General features: G+C 37.7%; 1 protein-coding gene across 1 annotated transcript in view; it reads left to right on the top strand.

The window, feature by feature from the left end:
- The window catches only part of Rb1 (RB transcriptional corepressor 1), a 135,862-nt gene extending 118,060 nt beyond the window's left edge, over positions 1 to 17,802 (top strand). Inside the window, exons 20-27 of the mRNA XM_085698726.2 lie at positions 717 to 862; positions 4,752 to 4,856; positions 5,944 to 6,057; positions 6,166 to 6,329; positions 9,343 to 9,373; positions 12,816 to 12,958; positions 13,504 to 13,553; positions 15,937 to 17,802. Of these exons, the coding sequence (XP_085554852.2) occupies positions 717 to 862; positions 4,752 to 4,856; positions 5,944 to 6,057; positions 6,166 to 6,329; positions 9,343 to 9,373; positions 12,816 to 12,958; positions 13,504 to 13,553; positions 15,937 to 16,010 (827 nt within the window). The 3' untranslated portion in view covers positions 16,011 to 17,802. The remainder of the gene's footprint in view (positions 1 to 716; positions 863 to 4,751; positions 4,857 to 5,943; positions 6,058 to 6,165; positions 6,330 to 9,342; positions 9,374 to 12,815; positions 12,959 to 13,503; positions 13,554 to 15,936) is intronic.
- The last annotated feature ends 1,662 nt before the right edge of the window (positions 17,803 to 19,464 follow it).

Below are 19,464 nucleotides of genomic sequence, written 5' to 3'. Positions count from 1 at the left end.
AGACCTCTTCATTCAGAAATCTACATTAGGACCATAGGTCCTTTGTTTTAACAATGCCTTGACATGTCTGAATACAGTAAAGTTTCAAACCTTTGGGGATAAATTGTTAGCTTTGAAAAGGTCTGTTTACCCTGTGCAAATCTTTAAAGGAACATTTTGAACCACGAATCTTTACATGGAAAGTGAGTGGATAAAAATACAAATTCTTTCTCTCCAAAGTCATAAACTAAGCTTCTCTTCAGTATTATGTTGCACTGATACAGTTCACAGTTTTCAAGAGTATGCACCATTGATATTTATGGAGATATACATGGTATGATTTTTTTCTCTCTTAAGATCGGAAAAAAGAATAATTGTTCGCAATTCATTTTACAAGTAATCTAATATTGTTAATGGAAATTTTCAACATCTGTGCTGAGTGATTACCTACAGAGCCAAAGCAAATTTTATTTGGTTTACCTAATTTCACAATATCATATGACCTTTCCTCTCTGCCTTGGTTTCATAATATAATAGCCAATTCAGCAAATATGATTGCACCTTGTGTATGTAACACTGCTAATGCTAGGAATCATTTATTCATAAGGAAAATAGTCCTAGAGGCTAGGTTATTGTTAAAATGCTGCTTATGATATTATAAAGGAATTTGATGTTTAAAAAGATCCACTCATATTGAAAATGAACAGTAAACAGGCTTCATTCCCTTATGTCTGCAGTATACCGTCTAGCATATCTCCGACTAAATACACTTTGTGCACGCCTTCTGTCTGATCATCCAGACCTAGAGCATATTATCTGGACTCTGTTTCAGCATACACTGCAAAACGAGTATGAGCTCATGAAAGACCGGCATTTGGACCAGGTAAGGAAGTTAATCACTTCACCGTCATTTCTTTCTACTACTGTTAACTATGTGCTGATTTCCCATGTAAAGTTTGATTCAAGTCAACAGCTGCATTAGTTTAGTAATCTGTATCGTCACTTGTTGGATACCATTTATATTTGTTTGCTATTCTTCTTACAAATATGAGCTTCAGATTTTATCTGTATATTTAATTAAGACACAGACATTATTTACTTAAAAATTGCCAAGTAACCCATTTAGCATAAGCCTTTTCTGTATTGTGTGTGATAAGCTAGATTTCATTTCGGTGGGGAAATAACATGAGCCAGAAGTCAGCTGATCTAACCAGGAATGGTGACATATGCCTATAATCACAACTATTCTCAAGAGACTGAGGCTGAAGACTCACAAATTTGAGGACTGCCAGTTCTACATGACAGTTCAAGGCCATCTGGGACAACTTAGTAAGATCCTGTCCCAAAGTAAAAGTAGTAAAAAGGCTGGTGATGTAGCTCAGTGGTGAAGGATTTGCATATTATACACAAAGCACTGGTGACCTAATCCTAGTAAATCAAAAGGAAAAAAAAAGAGGAGGAGGAGGAAGAAGAATAAAGAAAGAAGAAGAAGGAAAAGGAATCAGGAATCCAAAACAGGAAGGGAGGGAGGGGGGAAAGGGAAGGTGGAAAGGGAAGGTGGACTTATCAGAAAGATCCTTCGTAGCATTCTTTCTTTTCTTAAAGGGGATAAGAACAACATTTGGAAGGGTGACTAACAGCGTATTAATGTAATTCATATGCTACTCAAAGCATATATGTAAAATGTATAATTCAGTGGTTTTAGTGTTTTCCTAGAGTTGCGCAGCTACTACCACAATCTGGGTTATATGATAAATATCTTTTTTTGAGGAATGGCTGGGTTATTTTACAAAATGGCTATACCCCTTTGTGTTCTATTTTTAAATGTTTATTATTATAATTATGTGTTTATGTGTATTTCTAGGTGTGGCTATGTATATGTGTTTGCAGTGCCTGCGCGGGCCAGAGGCCCTGGGCATGGGGTTACAGGCAGTTGTAGCCGATCACTAATGATATTGAACATCTTCTTTAGAGAAGTGTATGTTAAGATCACACTAGCCAGGCATGATAGCTCACGTCTTTAATCCCAGCACTAGGGAGGCAGAGACAGGTAGATGTCTGAATTCTAGGCTAGTCTGGTCTATAGAGTAAGTTCAACCCTGTCACCAAAAATCAAAAACAAAATAAAACAAAAAACAGAAACAGAAACAAAAACCTTTCTCAATAGACATGGTGTTGCAAGGTCAGCCTCAAACTCATGGAGATGGGTCCAAATCTTCCTCCTGAGTTCTGGGATTAAAGGTATGAACCACCACACCAGGGTGCAAGGATTGTGTGAGTGTGTGTGTGTGTGTGTGTGTGTGTGTGTGTGTGTGTGTGGTGTGCTTATATGTTTCTCTGTGAGATACATGGTCCACAAATGTTTTGTCCTCTGAGTTGTTTCACTTTCTTTAAGTTTTACTTCTCATGACATCCAGGTTATTTTTTTGTGTGTGTTACTGATACTTTGTTGTTATCTAAACAAAAACATTGTGAAGTTTGAAGTCATTAAGAAATCCTTTTCTCCAAGAGTTTTTGTTTGGTTTTTGTTTGTTTGTTTGTTTGTTGTTTTGGTTTGATTTTGGTTTTTCAAGACAAAAGTTTCTCTATGTAGCTTTGGATCCTGTCCGTCCTAAAACTCGCTCTGTAGACCGACCAGGCTGTCCTCGAACTCACAGAGAGCTGTCTGCCTCTACTACCCAAATGCTGGTATTAAAGGTGTGCCCCACTCAGCTTCCCCAAGAGTTTTATACTCTCAGATTTTACTTGTAAATGTCAATCCACTTTGAATTTGTTTTGCACGTAGTACAGGGCAAACAGGGAGTCTACTTCATTTAGGTGCTGGGAAAAACTAGTTATTCTAACACCATTCCCTCTCCCATTTTCTTCCTCTTTCCCCTCTTTCTTTCCTGATGTTAGGAGTTATTTAGTGATAAGCACTCCACTGAGCTCTCCCCATCACCATTTCATGAAATGCCTCTTCTTTTTTCTTACTTTTCTATTGACAGCTTTTGAAATTTATTGATTTTTTAGATGTACCTATGTATACTTCTGAAAGTCTCAATTCTGTTCTTTTTGTTGCACAGCTATTCTGCTGAAAATACACTGTCTTTGTTACTATAGCATTCTCATTTTTGTAATAGAGGGACATGATTGTATTTCATTCTTTTTTCAAGATCAGTTTAACTGGCCTGAAACTTACATTTCTATATGAATTTTAGGACTGACTTGTCACTTTCTCTGAAGATTTTGAAAGAAATTGCATTGAATAATATGTTGGTTTGAGGGGATATTTGCCATCTTAACACAAAGTCTTCGGTCCATGCATATGTGATATTCTTCTACTCTTTTAGGTTTTAATTCCTTTCGGTAATGTTTTATAGTTTTCAGAATGCAAACCTGATACTTACTGTTCCTAAGTATTTTGTTCTTTTCAATAATAAAGGAAATGGTTTTTATTTCATCTTGGACCATTCAGTTTTTTTATGTGCATTGTTCTGTGTGGTTTTGGTATCAGCAAAATATTGACCCCACACAATTAGTTGGGAACTTATAATTTCAGAGGAATTTTTGAAGAACTTATTGATAGTGAGTCTTTTGGAAATTTCACTGAATTCACACTAAAGCCTCGTGGGCATTTGCTTTTGTTTGTGAATACTTATTGCTTAATAATTCAGAGTTAGGTTTTTTTTTTAATTTTTTTTTAGTCAGGGTTGGCAGTTTGCATGGTTTGAGGAACTTTTCTGTTTCATCTTGGTTATTTTATCGGTACATAATTTTCATAATATTCTCATATAATCCTCTTGTTCCATAAAGATTGATAATGTTCCCAACAAGAATGATAATTTAAGCAAAAATTTATAAAAGGAATAACTTATATGTATTTGGATGTATAAGTTGCAGCACGTTGGGATTTTAAATAGATATTGTTTTATATTCCTACCACTTTCTACAACAGTCAGATACCTAGAAAAGTATTTTATTTGCAACTCAGATTTTTATGAGTGATATTTTAAATATTAAAGTAGAAGAAAAATATTGATTGGGACCCTGTGTCATGAATGGCATTCTTAGTGTGGGGCTCAATTTTAAGCTGCTGAACAAGAGTTGGTGAGTAGGAATCCTTGGTGACAGCAGGTGTGAGCAAAATGTTGCAAAAATAATGAATACTAAATTAGGCAAAAAAGTTCATTCAAATTTGAAAAATTGATATTTAAAGCCACAGAGACTCATTTTTAAATCTTAGTTTGCATTTAAAATAGTTTTTTTGAAAGGTACCATATAGGAAATCCTTTTATCCTAAGGATATAGCCTAATGAAAATTCAACAACAGAATTAATCTAACCTTTATTCAGATCACATCAGAACATGATTAACAGTACAGGGTCTCTGGCACCAGCACATCTTACACACCAAAATATTATGTGTTACTTCATGGAATAGCTTGAGACTTTTTCACACAACCTTTAAAAAAAGTACAAGCCATATGATTAGCTTGTTCTAGTTTCAACACTTTTGATAAATATTAAAGAGCCAGAGCTAAAGTTAGAATAATTTAATAAACTGGATAGTCAGTCCTGAGTAATTGAGTTGGCTGCTTGCATTTTGTTTTATAAATACAGATGTTTTGGTTAAACACCTTTCATAGACTTTCAAACTGAGCTCAGAATAGGGGGGGAAACTGAGGAGAAATTAAATATCCTTCTTTTAAAGCCAAAAGAAAGCTAATAATACTTTTAAAAGCAAGGTGTTATAATAAAGTTCTGAGGGCTTCTGTCACTTTTCCTTGCTAGATTATGATGTGCTCTATGTATGGCATCTGCAAAGTGAAGAACATAGATCTTAAATTCAAAATCATCGTAACTGCATACAAGGATCTTCCTCATGCTGCCCAAGAGGTAGGTAAAGTCTCATAGTAAGACTTTAAAAATAAATAAGTATTCATAATTGATTTCAGTTGTTTATTAGAGATCATATATTTTGATTTAATTTTATAATATTGGTTAATTATTTGCAACTAAAGTGGAATTAGAAAATATGAAAAACTATGAACTCTAAATTCATACTTGAAATTCATAAATAATACTATATTTATATGTAATAATAACCAGGATATTTTAAATAAACTTTGTAGTATATTAATTTTTATTTTTCTACTGGCAAAGACAGTATAAGTGAATCCTTATTAAGACATAATAAGATTTTCCATTGTAAGCCCATTTTGTGTCTCTAGTTTCCTCTCCCACAGAGAAATCATCATGGTAAGCACACTCAGTATGACACACAGTTCACACAGTCCTGGAGCACAGCAGGGAGTTCTGAGTTATTGCTTCAATCTGTCACTGAATTTTTGAAAGTGGTATCTTTTTGTTTGTATATTTTGAGTTGTCTTCTAAATCTAGTTATATAAGTTGTATAACAGATTTATCCCATAAAATTTCTGTAGTTTTACTGAATTAAAACTTACATTAGTTGGGTGTGGTGGCCCAGGCCTATAATTCTTATTAGAATGCTAAGTGAGAAAGCGGTACCACTAGTATGGAATTGCATAGCTAGACCCTACTAGTAAAAATAAAAAGTAAACAAATAAGTAAAATTGAGTTGCAAAAAGTGTTGCTATTAAATGTCTGCTTCTTGTAAAGGAGTGGTGCACACACCCTAAACCCTTTGGACTGGAGGGTTGCTGCAGGCCAGTGAACGCTGTCTGCATCCTGGGGGTCTAGTGTTGGCTTTGGTCAGCACAGCTTCTCTAACTCTTGAGGGATTGCCAGCTGTCTGTCTGTGGCTGTCAGGCCCTTTCTCTGGATCACCTTGGTGACATTTCACTTTGAATAGCTCATCTATAATCTAAATCTAAAGAAGCCTAGATTATTGTTTTCTTTATAAAATGTAGGGTTTTTATACAACTATGTACAACTTTTTAAAGAAAATTTAAAGAGAGTTCTTAAATTCATGTAACATGATTTTTTTATTATTTTTCCTCAGACTTTTAAGCGTGTTTTGATCAGAGAAGAGGAGTTTGATTCCATTATAGTATTCTATAACTCGGTTTTCATGCAGAGACTGAAAACAAATATTTTACAGTATGCCTCCACCAGGGTATGTTGAAATAGTCTTTAATTGGAGAACTCTAATGACAAAGTAATGGCTCTCCATCAAATATTAAATCAGTTATCTTTTCTTTTTCCCCTTTTGTTATGTCTCTAGCCTCCTACCTTGTCACCAATACCTCACATTCCTCGAAGCCCTTACAAGTTTTCTAATTCACCCTTACGGATTCCTGGAGGTAACATCTATATATCACCCCTAAAGAGTCCTTATAAAATTTCAGAAGGTCTGCCAACACCCACAAAAATGACTCCAAGATCAAGGTTGGTATTTCCTTTTTAAGGGAATGCTGAAAAAAAATAAATAACGCTTACTTTCATTTGATTTAAGCATAGAAATGTAAAGCTTTCTTTGTTTAAAATGGGCTAGGCTGTTGGGCGTCTAATTTCCTTATGTACATTAAGTAAATGTATGAAAAGAATTTGGAGAGAAAGAAAATGTGTTTACCTTGATGAGCTTGCCTAGCTGCTGAGGTCTCTTCTATACATAGTTTGAGAACAAATATTTAGGTGTGTCTCAAAGCACTAATAGTTTCTTTTTGTTTTTGTTTGTTTGTTTGGTGGGGGATTGAGATGAAGTTTTTTTGTACAACAGTTTTGACTGTCCTGGAATTCGCTCTGTAGACCAAGCTGTACTCCAACTCACCGAGACCCACCTGCCTCTGCATCCCACGTGCTGGGATTAAAGGCATTTGCCACCATCCCCCAACTAAAACACTAGTAGTTTTATAAGCCATCAAAGTAGATCATTTTAGCTTAACTCTATATCTGTCTATCTATTTGCATCTGTCTGTCTGTCTATCTATCTATAGCAGGGTCTCAACTATGTAGCCCTTGACTGGCCTGGAACTTGCTATGTAGACCATGCAGGTTACATTACAGGTAGTACATGCCTCTACTTCTGAGTACTGTAATTAAAGGCATGTGTCATCATGCCCAGATTCTTGATTCTAAATTTGCTGTAAATGCTATGGTTCTTAGTATTTTGGTTGTAATGAAAATGAAGTGATAAAAAGGATGGCAACATGGGCCACTTGCCTCACAAACACAATGACAAGTTTGATTTCTGGATCCATGGTAAAAGGAGAGAACCAGCTTCCCAAAATGGTTCTTTGATTTTGACATGCTTGCCCACATTCACACACACAGATCATATACACACAAAGTAATAATAATAAATTTTTTTAAAATCAAGATAGTAATAATAATAAATTTTTTAAAAATCAAGATGTCTTATTAAGTACAGATTATTGTCAATTAAGAAAATCCACTTTGTTAATTCTGTTGGTGGATTTCTTATATTACACTGGGTATTTGTGTTTCAGAAGGTCTTTGTGGCTCAGCAAAATGAATGTGAAGCTGTTTAAAATTCTTAGATGAAAGATTTTGTACAATGACAAATCATATCTCTGGCTTTGAAGTGCTTCATTTGACTAATTATGTGTTATCATGGGCTATTTGAAATTGGTTTAATGTTTATAAAGTAGGAGGCCAATTAACTATTATAATTAATGCAGTTTCATCAGAAATTCTCAGTATATGTAGTTTATACCTGGTGGGCCAGAAAAACAAATGAAGAGAAAAGGTCTCTATTCGCTTTTTAGGGAATGCTTTTTAGTTACATGAGTAATACACACTTGTGATTATAATTTCAAACTCTGTAGAAAAAATACCAAGTTAAAAAACAACTGGAAGTGTGATGGAAGACTCCTGTGTGTGTCTGTATTCCTATGTGCATGCTTACACTTTCTCCTCTTTGAAGCTAGATCTTTTGGTATGTAGCCCAGGATAGCCTCAAATTCACAGCAGTCTTACTGCTTTAGCCTCCTACGTACTTAGAAAACAGGGGTGAGCCACTAGGCCCAGCATGCTTTGGTGCTCATGTTAGGAAAAAAGTCGCATTATGAGCATCCTAATTGGTAAATCACTGCTGAAGCTATAGAGAATTGTAGCATTCTGTTTGTAGAGCATATTTAGGTATTCTGACACATGGAAGGGTGTCAGTTATCAGGGAAATGGAAGACTGTAAAGTCTACAGAGCTACCAGTTCCATGTGTATGTTTTAAAAATCTTTATTGGCCTACATAAAGAAATACTTTTTCAACTTCCTGATCAAAAAATATAAACTATAATTGAGTCTGGTCACATAGACCTGTGATCTCAGTTGCATAGGAGGCTGAAGACAGTATCCTAAGTTCAGGACTTGCTGGGCAGCTCAGCGAAACCTTGTCAAAAAGAAGGTTTAGGATGTAGCTTGGTGGTAGAGCACTAGCCTGACATATACAAGGCCACAGTTTCAACCCGTGTAATTAGAAACAAAACTAAACCATAAATGATATGGTTGAAATGACAGCAAATAGAATAATAAGGATCTGTGATTATAGAATACATAAAAATAACTTTTACTACATACCAATAAAAACCCTAATTAAAATCTGATTATTACTTTATAAGCATACATTTTTAAAATTATATTTATTGAGGGGAGTGGGGCTCACATGCCATGACACACATGTGGTGGTCAGAGGATAGCTTTATAGAGTCTGTTCTCTCAGTTTACCTTGATGTGTGGGTTTTGGCGATGGAACTCAGGTTGCCAGATATGTGTAGCAAGTGCCTATACCTGCTGAGCCATCTCACCAGACCTTAATTTTTTAAACTGTTATTGCTGTTGTTTTGTTTTATATTTATTTACCTGGGAGCTTTGCATGCTACTATGCACGTGTTGGGTTAGAACACAATTTGTTGGAGTAATCCTCTCTGCCATGAATTTCAGGGACTGAATTCAAGTCACCAGGCCTGCTGCAAGTGCTTTTACCTGCTGAGCCATCTTATTGGTCTTTTATATTTTATTTATTGACTTAGAAGTTTGTATCTGATGTAACTTAAATTAGAATGAGGTTACATTTGTTGATTTATGAAGAACTAAGTAATGATAATCTTTAAACTTTCTAAAAATCCTCTTTAAATGTGGGCCAAGATAGAATTATGCCCCACAAATCTAGAGTTATTATTGCAGTCTAAGAGGTCTGGGGGTATAGTTCAATGGTAGAATGCATGACTAGTGTATCTGAAGCTTTGGGTTTGATCCTCAGCACCATAAACCAGCAAATGAACACCTGACTTGGTCACACTAGCACTAGTACAGCGGTCCTAACCGATGGACGGTGTCCGTGGTCTCAGGGTTGAGAACGATGTGTCTGTGCTCATCTCTGCACATCTGCACAGTCTGTGTCTGGTTTGCACGACTAACTCACATTTTATCTTAACTTGACAGAATCTTGGTCTCAATTGGTGAATCATTTGGGGTGGAGTATTTCTTTCTATGAAAACCGGTGTCATGGGATGTTATATAAAATGTATTGGGCACTGTGATGCAAGTGTTATGTGCCCCTGCATCTCCCTTTATTTTGTTTGTTGTTGGACATCCGTATACGAACATCAGTGGTTTACACTGCAGCTAGAAAAGAGTGGAAGATTGCCGTAATCTGAGTTTATAGATCCACTGCCCAATATGTTCTCTAGTCATTTTATATAAAATTGAGAGAGTCATCTGTGATTTATTTTCAAATCAGGTTTAACTTTGAATAATACTCATAATTGGTAAACTTCCAAGATGTTTTCTAAACATTTCTCTGAGATTATATAAAATACATGTAAATGGTGATGTATATACATATATAAAGTGTTTTATGTTTACAGTACTCCTAAAGTGAAATGTGTATTCTCCAACCCTATACATAGCTGGTGCCACCCAGTTCAGTTCAGTTTGACTTGGTTACCCAGTTGTCTTTGGATCCCACAGGTTCCAGGGCTGAGGTCATTACCTTCTCCCAGATGCCAGTCACAAGTGGCAAGTTCCTGGGTGACACCTTGTTAACCATATTGGCTAAAAGTCAGAGGATCCTTGTAACATCTTTTTGGTTTGACCATTTGTTAGAATATTTGCAAAATTCTGGAAAATGGTTTACTGACTATTAACAGTTTATTACAAAAGATACAGATGAAAAGACACATAGGATGATGTCCACTGGGGTCCTTAACCTCTTCCTGTGGAGTTAGCAGCTCAAGAGCTATCCCAGTCCTGGTGCTGAAGGATTTTATTTTGTACAGATAGTTGATTAACTAAATCTCTGCCCACTTTCCACATCCTAGAGGTTAGGAACTGTGGTTGAAAATTCCCAGTTTCTGACCACAGCTTGTCTTTCTGACACTCTGACCCCATGCTGATGCTATCCAGGGGCCCATCAGGGTTCTCTCTATTAGAACAAAGGATGGCCTATCATCCTTATCACTCAGGAAGTTCCAAGGGTTTTAGGAACAGGAAGACAAAGGCCACATGGTACCACGCGTATGTATATAATCTCATATAAATGTTTACACAAATTTCGAAAGTCAGTAACTTAGGATTTGAAATGAAGTACTCTGAAATGAAGCACCATATCCACACATTAGCAGCTTGTCTCTAGCTACTGGTCTCCTTCCACATATTTAATACTCCTAATGCTTGCTCATTCATTTATTCTCTCCACCCCCTCCCCTTGCCCACTCCCTTCTTTCCTTCCTTTCAGTGCTTGTCTTTCTCTGATAAGCAAGGAACTGAGATAGTGCGATAGTGCAGAGCTAAAGGTACTTGCGGCATAAACCTTGTGGCCTGAGTTTGATGCCTAGAACTCACATAAAAGGTGGAAGGAGAAAACTGACTCCAAAAGTTTGTCCTCTGACTTTGGCATGTGCACCATGGTACACATGCTCACATTCACACTCATCATGCATAACAATAAATAAAATTTTGATTTTAAATAATTGGTTTCATGATGAGCCATCACAATGATATATATATAGTCTCAGCACTTGAAAAACAGGCAGGAGGATTAAAAATTTGTGACTACTCACAAATGGAAAACAATTCTTCTCTAATGAAGTCTCTCTGGGGATAGAAACCACATTTAAGGGCAGGTCCCATGCCCAGCAGTAGATGATTCACACAAAACGGAAGTCTCATGAGGTTTTGATGGGCCTTCTTTTTCCTTTAAATGTTATAGGTCCTTGTGTATATATTACAGCTTTCAGTTTTGTGTTTTTAAGGGATTCTTATGTGTACAAACATATGTGTCTCTGCATCCCATGTACCTTGTGCTTTTTCTTTGGCTCTTTTCTTCTCTTTGTTTTGTCCTATCTTAGTTTGTTTTATCTTATTTAATTTATTATTATTGTTTAGATGCATATTTGTTTCATAACAAGAAACAAAAGTGGCATGAATTCCAATGGAAGAGAAAATGGAGGAAATCAGAGAAGTTGGGGGAGGTGAAACTGATGAAAATAAATTGTATGAACAATATCTGTTTTCAGTAAAATAAAAATGTTTTAAAGGAATGGCTAACCCAGGCTTCACAGTGTTTTGTAGGCCAGCGTGGGCCACATAGCAACAGTATTGTTTTAGGGGAAAACAAAGGAGATAAAGAAAAGGGAGGAGAGGAAGAGAGAAAAGACAGAGAGGACAGTGTGTGCAGACAGGAAAGCACACTGTAGAGCAGCGGCTCTCAGCCTTCCTAGTGCTGTGACCTTTAATACAGTTCCTCATGCTGTGGTAACTCCCATCCTTAAGGTTATTTCTGTTGTTACTTCATAACTATAATTTTGCTACTGTTATGAACTATAAAATAAATGGTTTTGGAGATAGAAATTTGCCAGAAAGGTAGGTAATAACCCATGGGTTGAGAGCCACTGCTGTAGAGGTAGGCTGAAGTTTGCATGCTAAATGAAGTGTAAAAGTCAACTTTGCAAATACTCAGTGCTGTACCATCTGGTTCAAGATGGGCTACAGCTGCCAGCTTCACAAAGGAGCTGTGGAGTCATGTAGATACAGCTGGAGCTAGGCAGGTGTGTGACAGAGGTCATCAGACTTCTGCTTACTACAACCTGTAAAATAAAGGAGAAAAATGTCTATTCATCCAGATATTAATAGAGCAATGGGATTAGGTTTCTTCCATGCTGGTATGTACTCTAAATATATTCTCATTAAATGAAACTTATCCAGTGCACCCATCAGATCACATTTAACCTGTGCATGAAAGTCTGACTTCATTTGTTGACTCAAGTAACATGTAATATGTATGTATGAGAGTCTTGAAAAGGAAGCTGAGACGGGCTGTTTCCACACACTCATCTACTGGGTGAGGTTGTATGGTGTGCTCTGGCACTTCTTACCAAACTCACGTCATGTCTAGTAATACTACCTGGACTAAAACTGTGAAGTTTTTGGCTATTCAGGTTACCTTCATGAATTATCAACATTTCAACAAATGCCATTATCAGTGGTGATTTGTACATCAACATATGATGTGCCAACACACCACCTGTGGCCTTCCTTCTCACTGTGTAATACTCTAAATCAAACCATATATCTCCAGAAATCTAACTCAGCTCTGTGTGAAAGCCCTGGTTTCATGTGTGGCTGAGTCCCAGCAAGGCCTCAGGCCGAGCCAGTATTTGACAGCACAGGGATGACAGAGAACCAGGGCTGCTCGAAAAGGTGGGAAGACTCAGGAGGAGTGGGCGTGTAATGAAGGCAGAATTGGCACAGTTATGTTAATTTTTAAAAAATCTCTCATTTAGTCCAGTAAGACAGAGAATTAAAATTAAGAAATTCCTTCTGCCTGACTTTTGACATGCCTCAAAATAAAATTCACACCTGCTAACTTCAAAATGTTATTTAATGATTTTAAATAAGAACTCTGTAAATTGCAGACATCTGAGAAGTTCCAGAAAATAAACCAGATGGTGTGTAATAGTGACCGAGTGCTCAAAAGAAGTGCTGAAGGCGACAACCCTCCCAAACCACTGAAAAAGCTGCGCTTTGACATCGAGGGAGCCGATGAAGCAGATGGGAGGTAGGAATCGTGGAGATGCTTGCTCCAGGGAGCTGAGTGGGACACAGAGGCAGGCTCAGCACTGTCCTGTCAGCTACAAAAGAGTAGGTGTGGGCCAGGGTGATGCACGCCTTTAATCCTGGGCACTCTGAAGGCAGAGACAGGTAGATCTCTGTGAGTTCAAGGGCAGCCAGAGCTACATAGTGAGCCCTTGTCTCAAGACAAAACAACATACTAAGTGTGAAGTGGTAGAATGGGAAGCACCATGGAAATCAGATGCCATCTGTGGAAATTCATGACGACTCAGTTATTAGAAGTCTGTATGTGGTCTTACACGGCTGTTGATTTAGCACTAAATTTAAAAATTCTTCCTCTTGAAAAATACTAAATATTGTGCTTTATAAGAACCATTAAAATGCATAGGATCATAAATTTGTGACATCTTTAGTTTAGATAACTTGGAAACTTGAAATTAAATCAAAGCAGTAGCATGAAATGTCATTGAAAGCAGATTTACTAGGAAGTTGCATGTACGCTCTTGAAATATATTTTTTTTTCATCTGCAGTAAACATCTCCCAGCAGACTCCAAATTCCAACAGAAACTGGCAGAAATGAGTAAGTATTCTCTCCCTCACTTCGCATACAGGGATGAAGAAGCTGCTTTCATTGAAGAAAACCTTTTCACTCTATGAAGGAATCCACCTGTTATTCCTTCAAGTGGTAGCGTTATTTATGCATTTAAAATACAGTTCGAACAAGAATATATATATATATATATTTGCCTCCTACATTGGTAGACTAAGTGTGTGCTGCCAAATGAAGGTTGTCAGCACACTTCGCAAGAGCCTTGAATAGTCTCCCACCGATGCTGATCAGTACTTTGAAATTTATTTTTTGAGATTTTATGCATGTATCAATGTATTTTGATCATATCTCCCCGCTGCCCATCTTCCCACCCCTCCCAGGCTACTCCCCCCGATTGTACTCCCAACTTTATCTCCTGAGTCCAGTTAGTGCTGCTTCTATTGCCCACAACTCTAAGGCTGTCCATAAAGCACAGACAAAACACCATGGGTTTGTTGAGCTCATTTCATCTGCAGAAATTGAGATAATTTGAAAGTTTTTTATTAATGGAAATCAGAATTTTGAAAATGAAGATGAGGTTATTTTCCATCTTTCAGTGTGACAGGAAATTAGAATGTAGGGTCATGGGGTTGTCACTGAGTGGCAGAGTGTTTGCTGCCTGGTATGCACAGGTCTGGAGTCCTCAGTATTGCAGTAGATAGACACGTGTATACACACAATAAATCAGTAAAGTGAGAAAATCATTTTTGAAATATTACAACAAATAAAATTTTAACCTAAACTGTTTGAGACTATAAAAATTAAGTAGAGGGAAGGAGGCAGTACTTGCTGTTTCTGATTGTCTTAGCATTAACTGTGGTAGTGAGTGGTACAAGATCCAGTAATAGGCAAAGAAAGAAACTTGAAAAGAGTGAAAATATTTAGGGGCTACTGGGGGGTAGTGCCAGTGAGTATGATGGGGACCTACAGCTGGGGCACACAGCAGAGCTGAACTTCTGGCTGATTTTTAAAAGCCTTTTCCTTACATGTGTTGTTTAAACCAAGGTTAAATATACCAAGCATTCAAAATATTAGTTATATCAATTAATACATTTCTATTTTATCTTTTAAATTGTTGTGTCCCCCAAGGTACATGTAAAGGATGGGACACTAATAACCAAATTCAAACCTTGGAATGCCTACAAGTATTTTTGGAGCCCACAAACATGTTACAAGGGAGCAGAGACGGGAGGATCAAAAGTTCAGGGTCATTCTGAGACAATGTGAATATTTGTGATTTGTTTTAGTGCTGGGGATTTAATGCAGAATCTATGTCCTAGCTGTTTTTACTTTTTTAAAATTAAGAATGTCTGCCTGTAAGTCAAGAATTTGTTGGTTTTGGTTGGATTTAATTGTTTTTTAGTGTGTGTGTGTGTGTGTGTACATGTACATGTGTATATATGTGGATTCATAGGCAACTGAAAGCTCCAGGCTTGGGTGCTGGGAATGGGGAATACAAGAGCAGCTTGTACTTTTAACTACTGAGCCGTCTTTCCAGCTCTAGCAGCATAGCATGTCACCCTCCTACCCTCCCTTTGGTGACTCTTCCTCTTCTCATTTGTTTCCCTAGACAGTCTTAACTTCTATTTTATTTTATATATAAAAACATCATTTTTATGTTTCATTTCAGTAAAAAATTATTTTGTTTTTAATAATTTAAGTGTTCTTGTTTTGACCATATTATAATTAACAATTATTTTTAAAATGTTCATGCTCAGTTTAAACTATCTCAAAAAGGGGAAAATAAAAAGGTTTTGGGGTCAGGGGAATGCCTACCTTTATGGAAAATACAGCACTCACTCTGCGGGCCAGGAGCTGTGGTTTAAGTGGCCAGACTTGACTTCAGTATCTCTAGACTAGTGGTTTGCAGTGAGGAACAGTAGGAATGTGCATGGCTGTATTGGGGGTGAGTCACAAAGAAATGGTATTTTTAAAATGCTATTTGAGGTACACATTATATATTTTTATTTATTGCAGTTTTAGAGTGTTGTGTGATGTTTTTATCATTTTACCCTTATCCAACTCTGCCCAGGTTTACTTTATAATTTATACATATATACATGCAATACAGACATACATACAGACAGACAGACATATTCTGGTGGTATAGCATGAGGAAAAGAGATTAACTGGGGAGTCTGGCTTTTAAAAAGTTAGGTAGACATGATAATACCAGCACTTGGTAACCTAGACAGGAACATGAGTCCAAGAAAAGTATGGGCCGTGTAGCAATACCCCATGTGGAAACCAAAAAGACCCCTATTGCAAGGTTCCGTGCTCTAGCCGCTTGACATGAGCAGGCAGATGTAGTAGCCCGTGGTCCACTTACCCAGCATCTTCAGCACTATTAATATTCTTTGTTGTGTTTTTTCAGCTTCTACTCGAACACGAATGCAAAAGCAGAAAATGAATGATATCATGGATATCTCAAACAAGGAGGAAAAGTGAGGATCTCAGGACCGTGGACACTGTGGACCCTGGGGACACCTGACTTGTGTTTCATGGATGTGACTGTAGCTCCCAGGTTCTGCTAATGGCCGTGTTTACTCATGTTGTAGATATAAAATGTGCAGGTACAAGCTGAATATTTGTGTGGATGATTCCTAAGCCACTTCAATGTTGTAATCAATGGTATAGAGTTGATAGCACACAGGATTGAGAATCCTGTGCAGATCATGCCATTTAAAACATGAAAGCAGATTGTTTGCATTTCCAGTGTGAGCCTGCTGCCCTCAGAAGTGAGGCTGCCTCTGGAGAGGGGTCCTGCAGCGCCTTACGCCTGGCTGACTACTTTGCCTTTCCTCGTGGCACATGTGTGATGTTTGCTCTTGGTTTTATTAATTTATATGTATTTTTTTTAATTTAACGTGAATACCCTTAAAAAATGTGTCCTGTCTTCCAGATGCAAGTTGATTGACTGTCCACATTCAACCAAATTATCTTGACTGTCCTACTGACACAGATTGTTAAAAAACCACAGAAAAGTAATTTCTACACATTGGGCTTATTGTAATACTAGAATCTAATGTACTGTGTGTTTGTTTTACATATTTTACCTTTGAAATACAAGCAAAAAAAGGTATAAACATATGATACTGTCTTACTACTGACACAGATTTCATACCTCAGAACCTGTAAGAATTGATTCTTTTATTCATCCAACTCATGCTTTAACTGAAGATTATTGATAATACTCCAGGTTTTTTTTTCCTTTTAATCATTAAGATTACTAAATCTGTAAGTACCCATGTAGTACTTGAAAGTCAAGTCTGGCCACAACTGTGCTGCAGAGGACCCTAGTACAGTACAACCCAAGTGCACTTTCTAATGTTTCTGGGTCCTGAAGAATCAAGATAGAAATCAATTTTGTCCACAAGCAGACTGTTATGTGTAGTTCTAGGAGCCTCCATTTCTCCCTCATAGAGCTGAGTGTCCAGTTGCACCTCAGCAATTCTGCTCTTCTAAACTTGGGGAAGTTTTGTTTTTCTGGAATGGTACATGTCTTCCAGGTATCTTTTGAACTGGCAATTATCCATTTTTTTTAAGTTAATCTGGTCTAATAACACTGGCTCATTCAAAGCCACACTATTTCTACTCCAACATTACTGCAAGTAATCAAAGGTGTTTATAAGTTAGGCATTAATGCTCTGATTCTGTGCAAACGCTTCAGATTAAAATAGCTGCATTGAAAACAGAGGCACTCCCTTCATCCCTCCACCTAAAGGTGTATTTAAATTGTCTTGTGGGATTAACTTATTTAGAGATGGTATAATTTAAAATAGGTGATATTTAAGGTAGCGTCAGCTAGCATTTAAGAAAATCACTTTTTCTAAACGCCATACTTTTTGAAAAGAAATCTGATCTTGTTAGAAAACAAACTTTATTTTCTCCTCAATTTAGTTTCAGTTTTACTAGTTTGATAGTTATCTCGATAACAAAAGCAATAGACAGCTTTCCTCATTTCTTCATTAAGTTTTGCATGAACATCATACAGATTAGTTAGGTTTTAGGTCAAGGGCTTACCATACTTCTAGGTCTCTTGCTAGTAAGTTCAAGTTAGAATTAGTGACAGAATTATAGGAATTTTCAAAGATCCTGTATTGAGATTTCTTAAGGGTGCAGACGCTGCACTGTTGGTTTTGTTTTTGTACTGGTTAAAACTATACTTTCAAAATTGCTATGTCCCTATTTTCTATAATAGTTTGTCTATTTTAAAATAAACTAGTTGTTAAGAGCCTTAGTGGTGTGGTATGGTCTCTGTACTAAGTGTTTTCTGTATATGAGCTTTCTCCTAACTTCTCATTCATTCTGATGATCAGAATTACAGAGATGTGCTTTTAGGCCCGTGTGTGTGTGTGTGTGTGTGTGTGTGTGTGTGTGTGGTGTGATATCACATATTTTTACATATATATTAATTCTACTCCCTTTTGCCTCAGTTTTTGTGAAATGAATTTGTTTAAAAAGTTGTGTTTTATGATACTCTGTCAGAAACGGGAGACACTGTGAAGCCTTACAAGCAACTAGCACAGTAGTGCACAAAGAAAGATCTAGAGGAGACAGTCGGTGGTTTTTAGCTGCCAACTGGTGGCTGCAGGCCCTTCTTTGTTGACAAGCAGTAATTCATCCAAACATGAAAATAAATGACAAGGAGGCTCTTTTATAATAAATAGCAAGTTAGTGAGGATTGGGAGCTCTAGAAGGGACTGGGCCTCAGAAGGTTCTGCACTGCCTCCACCAGACAGGGGTGGAAAAACAGAAAAACAGAACCGCAGGACCAGCACAAAACTGACCATGGTGGCAAATGCTTGTGAGCACTGCTCTCGGAAGCCGGGTCTCAAAGGTATGTGTGGGAGGCAGCTTGGGTTATACAGAAACATAAGTAAGAATTTTAAAGAAGAGGTGGAGAGGAGATAGAGTGACAGACTCGGGAAAATATGTTGCAAACAATACATCTGATAAAGGACTGTTATCCAGAATGTACAAAAAAAATCTTAAAGCTCAATGAAAAGAAAAAATTCATTTTAAAATGAGCTTAAGCTTATCCAGATAGATCACCAAACAAGCAGATGAGCACACGCAATGATGCTTCACATCAGACATCATCTAGGAGATGATCCTCCTGGATATTGAAAGTGGACAAGATTGCGGGACAGGGGTTGGGAGCACGGGCGTGGAGGTAGGGTGATACAGGGAGATGGGGAGAGAGAAGGGAGAAGGGGAGGATGGGGAGAGCTTAAGGGAATGGGATGGTTGGGATGGAGGAGGGGTGGAAGAGGGAGCAGGGAAGTAGATATAATTAAGGAAACCATTTTAAGGTTGGCAAGAGACTTTACTCTGGAGAGGTTCCCAGGTGTCCAAGGAGATGTCCCCAGCTTGTTCCTTGGGCAGCAGAGGAGAGGGTGCCTGAACTGGCCTTATCCTATAGCCACACGGATGAATATCTTGCATATCACCATAGAACCTTCATTTGGCGATGGATGGAGATAGAGACAGAGACCCACATTGGAGCACTGAACTGAGCTCCCAAGGTCCATATGAAGATAGGAAGAGTAGAAAGAGGGAGAACATGAGCAAGGAAGTCAGGACCGTGAGGGGTGCGTCCACCCACTGAGATGGCGGAACTGATCTAATGGGAGCTCACCAAGGCCAGTTGGACTGGAACTGATGGCATGTGATCAAACCGGACTCTCTGAATGTGGTTGACGGTGGAGGCTGACGGAGAAGCCAAGGACAATGGCGCTGGGTTTTGATTCTACTGCATGGACAGGCTTTGTGGGAGCCTAGTGTGTTTGGATGCTCATCTTCCTGGACCTGGGGGTAACAGGGAGGACCTTGGACTTCCCATAGGGTAGGGAACCCTGACTGCTCCTTGGACTGGAGATGGAGGGGGAGGGGGTAGGGG

This window comes from Myodes glareolus, chromosome 12 (assembly GCF_982192425.1).
Source record: "Myodes glareolus chromosome 12, mMyoGla1.1, whole genome shotgun sequence".
Classification (NCBI taxonomy): domain Eukaryota; kingdom Metazoa; phylum Chordata; class Mammalia; order Rodentia; family Cricetidae; genus Myodes; species Myodes glareolus.
The sequence above is the reverse complement of the archived record's forward strand: the minus strand, read 5'-3'. Positions and strand labels throughout refer to the sequence as shown.